Here is a 7,417-nt window from a genome sequence, read left to right as displayed (position 1 = left end):
AAAGCGACTACCGTTACGTCGGTAAGTTAACACCTCGCTCTGACGTTGAACTTTCCGTGTGAAATGTTTAGGATAATGTTATTTACCGACGTCCACCGATCTAAATGCATGAATGAGAAGTGAAAGTTAAACATGTTTGTTTCGCTTTTAAGTTGTACTTCGATTAGTTAAGTTTCAACAACACAACAGCAAGACTTTTTAATACCAGTTACCCGGTCAGTGAGTGACAGCTCTCCGGTGCCAAAACGGACTCCACCGGGAAAGTTAACAGGGACGCGAAGAAGGACTGACCAGTGACCAACATACACACTGGCTCTCTAGGATCAACACAAAGACACCTGGGATTGATTTTTATGACATCATGATTGGATCTCCTGATGTGCTGGCCTTCACCAGTGAAGGGGATTTGGGGGGTACCCGGACGCCCAGGTCCTGCCAGAGGAGTTCTCCCTCCCTCTCCTTCCCCTCTCACACCCTGGACCTCCCCTGCCCATTTCAACAGGGACTTCATACTGGTGGCTGAGTTCTCAGAACAGGTAGGACCTGGGAGGGGGTGGTGTGTGTGTGTGTGTGTGTGTGTGTGTGTGTGTGTGTGTGTGTGTGTGTGTGTGTGTGTTTTCAAATCATAGTTTATTTGGCACTTGCGTGGAATACAACAGGTGTAAAACCAATAGTGCAAAAAAGGTTTTGGGTGAATAAAAGAGGGGTTGGTGGGTGGTGGGACACAATGCAGCTAGATATGGTTAAAGTGACTATGCATATATGATGAACAGAGAGTAGCAGCAGCGTAAAAGAGGGGTTGGTGGGTGGTGGGACACGATGCAGATAGCCCGGTTAGCCAATGTGCAAGGGCACTGGTTGGTCGGCCCAATTGAGGTAGTATGTACATGAATGTATAGTTAAAGTGACTATGCATATATGATAAACAGAGAGTAGCATAGTGATGTGTGTATGTATTCTGGCCTCCTGTCCAGGTGGGTCCCCTACCGGTCCGGACCATCCCTGATGACCCCAGAGTGATCGGGTCCTTCGACCTGAACCATTTCTCTCTACGCATCATGTCTGTCGACTACCAAGCCGTAGCCCCTGGTCCTCAGCCACACCACCAGACAGCTTGTCCTTCCCTCCAGACCCTCCCCGTCTGGCCTTCTCGGAGGTAGGTAGCCTGGTGTTTAGAGAAGGGGCCCAGCAACCAGACGGTTTGCCGGTTCGAATCCCAGCTCCGACAGGGAAAAATCTGGTGTGGAGTGAGCCGGCAACCCTAGTGTTGTTGGCATCATCCTAGATGCCATCGGCTGCCATTGTGCCCTTGAGCAAGGCACCTAACCCCCTAACAACCAGACGGTTTGCCGGTTCGAATCCCAGTCTCAGTCCTCTGTCAGTCAGTGTGTTTCAGGGGTCGTGTTAGACTGGTCTCGGTCCTCTGTCAGTCAGTGTGTTTCAGGGGGTCGTGTTAGACTGGTCTCGGTCCTCTGTCAGTCAGTGTGTTTCAGGGGGTCGTGTTAGACTGGTCTCGGTCCTCTGTCAGTCAGTGTGTTTCAGGGGGTCGTGTTAGACTGGTCTCGGTCCTCTGTCAGTCAGTGTGTTTCAGGGGGTCGTGTTAGACTGGTCTCAGTCCTCTGTCAGTCAGTGTGTTTCAGGGGGTCGTGTTAGACTGGTCTCAGTCCTCTGTCAGTCAGTGTGTTTCAGGGGTCGTGTTAGACTGGTCTCGGTCCTCTGTCAGTCAGTGTGTTTCAGGGGGTCGTGTTAGACTGGTCTCGGTCCTCTGTCAGTCAGTGTGTTTCAGGGGGTCGTGTTAGACTGGTCTCGGTCCTCTTAGTCACTGGTCTCGGTCCTCTGTCAGTCAGTGTGTTTCAGGGGGTCGTGTTAGACTGGTCTCGGTCCTCTGTCAGTCAGTGTGTTTCAGGGGGTCGTGTTAGACTGGTCTCGGTCCTCTGTCAGTCAGTGTGTTTCAGGGGGTCGTGTTAGACTGGTCTCGGTCCTCTGTCAGTCAGTGTGTTTCAGGGGTCGTGTTAGACTGGTCTCGGTCCTCTGTCAGTCAGTGTGTTTCAGGGGGTCGTGTTAGACTGGTCTCGGTCCTCTGTCAGTCAGTGTGTTTCAGGGGGTCGTGTTAGACTGGTCTCAGTCCTCTGTCAGTCAGTGTGTTTCAGGGGGTCGTGTTAGACTGGTCTCGGTCCTCTGTCAGTCAGTGTGTTTCAGGGGGTCGTGTTAGACTGGTCTCGGTCCTCTGTCAGTCAGTGTGTTTCAGGGGGTCGTGTTAGACTGGTCTCGGTCCTCTGTCAGTCAGTGTGTTTCGTGTTAGACTGGTCTCGGTCCTCTGTCAGTCGTGTTAGACTGGTCTCGGTCCTCTGTCAGTCAGTGTGTTTCAGGGGGTCGTGTTAGACTGGTCTCGGTCCTGTCAGTCAGTGTGTTTCAGGGGTCAGACTGGTCTGTCCTCTGTCAGTCAGTGTGTTTCAGGGGTGTTAGACTGGTCTCGGTCCTCTGTCAGTCAGTGTGTTTCAGGGGTCGTGTTAGACTGGTCTCGGTCCTCTGTCAGTCAGTGTGTTTCAGGGGGTCGTGTTAGACTGGTCTCGGTCCTCTGTCAGTCAGTGTGTTTCAGGGGGTCGTGTTAGACTGGTCTCGGTCCTCTGTCAGTCAGTGTGTTTCAGGGGGTCGTGTTAGACTGGTCTCGGTCCTCTGTCAGTCAGTGTGTTTCAGGGGGTCGTGGTTAGACTGGTCTCGGTCCTCTGTCAGTCAGTGTGTTTCAGGGGTCGTGTTAGACTGGTCTCGGTCCTCTGTCAGTCAGTGTGTTTCAGGGGGTCGTGTTAGACTGGTCTCGGGTCCTCTGTCAGTCAGTGTGTTTCAGGGGGTCGTGTTAGACTGGTCTCGGTCCTCTGTCAGTCAGTGTGTTTCAGGGGGTCGTGTTAGACTGGTCTCGGTCCTCTGTCAGTCAGTGTGTTTCAGGGGTCGTGTTAGACTGGTCTCGGTCCTCTGTCAGTCAGTGTGTTTCAGTGTGTTTCAGGGGGTCGTGTTAGACTGGTCTCGGTCCTCTGTCAGTCAGTGTGTTTCAGGGGGTCGTGTTAGACTGGTCTCGGTCCTCTGTCAGTCAGTGTGTTTCAGGGGGTCGTGTTAGACTGGTCTCGGTCCTCTGTCAGTCAGTGTGTTTCAGGGGGGGTCGTGTTAGACTGGTCTCGGTCCTCTGTCAGTCAGTGTGTTTCAGGGGGTCGGGTTGGTTAGACTGGTCTCGGTCCTCTGTCAGTCAGTGTGTTTCAGGGGGTCGTGTTAGACTGGTCTCGGTCCTCTGTCAGTCAGTGTGTTTCAGGGGGTCGTGTTAGACTGGTCTCGGTCCTCTGTCAGTCAGTGTGTTTCAGGGGGTCGTGGTTAGGACTGGTCTCGGTCCTCTGTCAGTCAGTGTGTTTCAGGGGGTCGTGTTAGGACTGGTCTCGGTCCTCTGTCAGTCAGTGTGTTTCAGGGGGTCGTGTTAGACTGGTCTCGGTCCTCTGTCAGTCAGTGTGTTTTCAGGGGGTTTCAGGGGGTCGTGTTAGAGTCTCAGTCCTCTCAGTCAGTGGTCTAGACTGGTCCTCTGTCAGTCAGTGTGTTTCAGGGGTCGTGTTAGACTGGTCTCGGTCCTCTGTCAGTCAGTGTGTTTCAGGGGGTCGTGTTAGACTGGTCTCGGTCCTCTGTCAGTCAGTGTGTTTCAGGGGGTCGTGTTAGACTGGTCTCGGTCCTCTGTCAGTCAGTGTGTTTCAGGGGGTCGTGTTAGACTGGTCTCGGTCCTCTGTCAGTCAGTGTGTTTCAGGGGGTCGTGTTAGACTGGTCTCGGTCCTCTGTCAGTCAGTGTGTTTCAGGGGGTCGTGTTAGACTGGTCTCGGTCCTCTGTCAGTCAGTGTGTTTCAGGGGGTCGTGTTAGACTGGTCTCGGTCCTCTGTCAGTCAGTGTGTTTCAGGGGGTCGTGTTAGACTGGTCTCTGTCCTCTGTCAGTCAGTGTGTTTCAGGGGGTCGTGTTAGACTGGTCTCAGTCCTCTGTCAGTCAGTGTGTTTCAGGGGGTCGTGTTAGACTGGTCTCAGTCCTCTGTCAGTCAGTGTGTTTCAGGGGGTCGTGTTAGACTGGTCTCAGTCCTCTGTCAGTCAGTGTGTTTCAGGGGGTCGTGTTAGACTGGTCTCAGTCCTCTGTCAGTCAGTGTGTTTCTCCAGCCCTCTGGGGGTCGTCGGTTAGACTGGTCTCAGTCCTCTGTCAGTCAGTGTGTTTCAGGGGTCGTGTTAGACTGGTCTCGGTCCTCTGTCAGTCAGTGTGTTTCAGGGGGTCGTGTTAGACTGGTCTCGGGGTCCTCTGTCAGTCAGTGTGTTTCAGGGGGTCGTGTTAGACTGGTCTCGGTCCTCTGTCAGTCAGTGTGTTTCAGGGGGTCGTGTTAGACTGGTCTCGGTCCTCTGTCAGTCAGTGTGTTTCAGGGGGTCGTGTTAGACTGGTCTCTGTCCTCTGTCAGTCAGTGTGTTTCAGGGGTCGTGTTAGACTGGTCTCAGTCCTCTGTCAGTCAGTGTGTTTCAGGGGGTCGTGTTAGACTGGTCTCAGTCCTCTGTCAGTCAGTGTGTTTCAGGGGGTCGTGTTAGACTGGTCTCAGTCCTCTGTCAGTCAGTGTGTTTCAGGGGTCGTGTTAGACTGGTCTCGGTCCTCTGTCAGTCAGTGTGTTTCAGGGGTCGTGTTAGACTGGTCTCGGTCCTCTGTCAGTCAGTGTGTTTCAGGGGGTCGTGTTAGACTGGTCTCAGTCCTCTGTCAGTCAGTGTGTTTCAGGGGGTCGTGTTAGACTGGTCTCGGTCCTCTGTCAGTCAGTGTGTTTCAGGGGTCGTGTTAGACTGGTCTCAGTCCTCTGTCAGTCAGTGTGTTTCAGGGGTCGTGTTAGACTGGTCTCAGTCCTCTGTCAGTCAGTGTGTTTCAGGGGGTCGTGTTAGACTGGTCTCGGTCCTCTGTCAGTCAGTGTGTTTCAGGGGTCGTGTTAGACTGGTCTCGGTCCTCTGTCAGTCAGTGTGTTTCAGGGGTCGTGTTAGACTGGTCTCGGTCCTCTGTCAGTCAGTGTGTTTCAGGGGGTCGTGTTAGACTGGTCTCAGTCCTCTGTCAGTCAGTGTGTTTCAGGGGGTCGTGTTAGACTGGTCTCAGTCCTCTGTCAGTCAGTGTGTTTCAGGGGGTCGTGTTAGACTGGTCTCAGTCCTCTGTCAGTCAGTGTGTTTCAGGGGTCGTGTTAGACTGGTCTCGGTCCTCTGTCAGTCAGTGTGTTTCAGGGGGTCGTGTTAGACTGGTCTCAGTCCTCTGTCAGTCAGTGTGTTTCAGGGGTCGTGTTAGGGACTGGTCTCAGTCCTCTGTCAGTCAGTGTGTTTCAGGGGTCGTGTTAGACTGGTCTCAGTCCTCTGTCAGTCAGTGTGTTTCAGGGGGTCGTGTTAGACTGGTCTCGGTCCTCTGTCAGTCAGTGTGTTTCAGGGGGTCGTGTTAGACTGGTCTCGGTCCTCTGTCAGTCAGTGTGTTTCAGGGGTCGTGTTAGACTGGTCTCAGTCCTCTGTCAGTCAGTGTGTTTCAGGGGGTCGTGTTAGACTGGTCTCTGGGTCCTCTGTCAGTCAGTGTGTTTCAGGGGGTCGTCAGTTAGACTGGTCTCAGTCCTCTGTCAGTCAGTGTGTTTCAGGGGTCGTGTTAGACTGGTCTCGGTCCTCTGTCAGTCAGTGTGTTTCAGGGGGTCGTGTTAGACTGGTCTCGGTCCTCTGTCAGTCAGTGTGTTTCAGGGGTCGTGTGTTAGACTGGTCTCTGTCCTCTGTCAGTCAGTGTGTTTCAGGGGGTCGTGGTTCAGTCCTCTGACTGGTCTCAGTCCTCTGTCAGTCAGTGTGTTTCAGGGGGTCGTGTTAGACTGGTCTCAGTCCTCTGTCAGTCAGTGTGTTTCAGGGGGTCGTGTTAGACTGGTCTCAGTCCTCTGTCAGTCAGTGTGTTTCAGGGGGTCGTGTTAGACTGGTCTCAGTCCTCTGTCAGTCAGTGTGTTTCAGGGGGTCGTGTTAGACTGGTCTCAGCCCTCTGTCAGTCAGTGTGTTTCAGGGGGTCGTGTTAGACTGGTCTCAGTCCTCTGTCAGTCAGTGTGTTTCAGGGGGTCGTGTTAGACTGGTCTCAGTCCTCTGTCAGTCAGTGTGTTTCAGGGGGTCGTGTTAGACTGGTCTCGGTCCTCTGTCAGTCAGTGTGTTTCAGGGGTCGTGTTAGACTGGTCTCGGTCCTCTGTCAGTCAGTGTGTTTCAGGGGTCGTGTTAGACTGGTCTCAGTCCTCTGTCAGTCAGTGTGTTTCAGGGGGTCGTGTTAGACTGGTCTCGGTCCTCTGTCAGTCAGTGTGTTTCAGGGGGTCGTGTTAGACTGGTCTCGGTCCTCTGTCAGTCAGTGTGTTTCAGGGGGTCGTGTTAGACTGGTCTCAGTCCTCTGTCAGTCAGTGTGTTTCAGGGGGTCGTGTTAGACTGGTCTCGGTCCTCTGTCAGTCAGTGTGTTTCAGGGGGTCGTGTTAGACTGGTCTCGGTCCTCTGTCAGTCAGTGTGTTTCAGGGGGTCGTGTTAGACTGGTCTCAGTCCTCTGTCAGTCAGTGTGTTTCAGGGGGTCGTGTTAGACTGGTCTCGGTCCTCTGTCAGTCAGTGTGTTTCAGGGGGTCGTGTTAGACTGGTCTCGGTCCTCTGTCAGTCAGTGTGTTTCAGGGGGTCGTGTTAGACTGGTCTCGGTCCTCTGTCAGTCAGTGTGTTTCAGGGGGTCGTGTTAGACTGGTCTCAGTCCTCTGTCAGTCAGTGTGTTTCAGGGGGTCGTGTTAGACTGGTCTCAGTCCTCTGTCAGTCAGTGTGTTTCAGGGGGTCGTGTTAGACTGGTCTCGGTCCTCTGTCAGTCAGTGTGTTTTCAGGGGGTCGTGTTAGACCTCTGAGGAGATGGTTGTTTTCCCTCCAGGACTCCCGGGTGGTGCTGGGTGACTCTAAGGAGGGGCGTTTGCCTACGTTCACCACCTGACGCTCTATGACCTGGAGGCCCGGGGCCGTCCGCCCGTTCTGCATGGCCTACGTCTCTGCCGACGAGAGGAAGATCATGCTGCAGTTCCAGGAGCTGTCGCTCCGCTTCTCCCGCGCCTCCGAGTGCCTGAAGACGGTAACCGACGGGCCATGTTTCCCCGCGAGCTGCAGAGGAAGCTACATGACCTGGAGTACGAGGACAGAGACGCACACACACACACACACTGGAGTACGAGGACAGAGACGCACACACACACTCTGGAGTACGAGGACAGAGACGCACACACACACTCTGGAGTACGAGGACAGAGACGCACACACACACTCTGGAGTACGAGGACAGAGACGCACACACACACTCTGGAGTACGAGGACAGAGACGCACACACACACTCTGGAGTACGAGGACAGAGACGCACACACACACTCTGGA

General features: G+C 53.9%; 1 protein-coding gene across 1 annotated transcript in view; it reads left to right on the top strand.

The window, feature by feature from the left end:
* Nucleotides 1-361: 361 nt before the first annotated feature.
* The window catches only part of LOC135533721 (guanine nucleotide exchange protein smcr8a-like), a 28,097-nt gene continuing 21,041 nt past the window's right edge, over nt 362-7,417 (top strand). Inside the window, 4 exon segments of the mRNA XM_064960986.1 lie at nt 362-429; nt 503-536; nt 975-1,089; nt 6,956-7,175. Of these exon segments, the coding sequence (XP_064817058.1) occupies nt 362-429; nt 503-536; nt 975-1,089; nt 6,956-7,175 (437 nt within the window).

Source organism: Oncorhynchus masou, unplaced genomic scaffold (genome assembly GCF_036934945.1).
Source record: "Oncorhynchus masou masou isolate Uvic2021 unplaced genomic scaffold, UVic_Omas_1.1 unplaced_scaffold_2622, whole genome shotgun sequence".
In the NCBI taxonomy this organism is placed as follows: Eukaryota; Metazoa; Chordata; class Actinopteri; order Salmoniformes; family Salmonidae; genus Oncorhynchus; species Oncorhynchus masou.
This window is presented reverse-complemented; position numbering and strand designations above follow the sequence as displayed.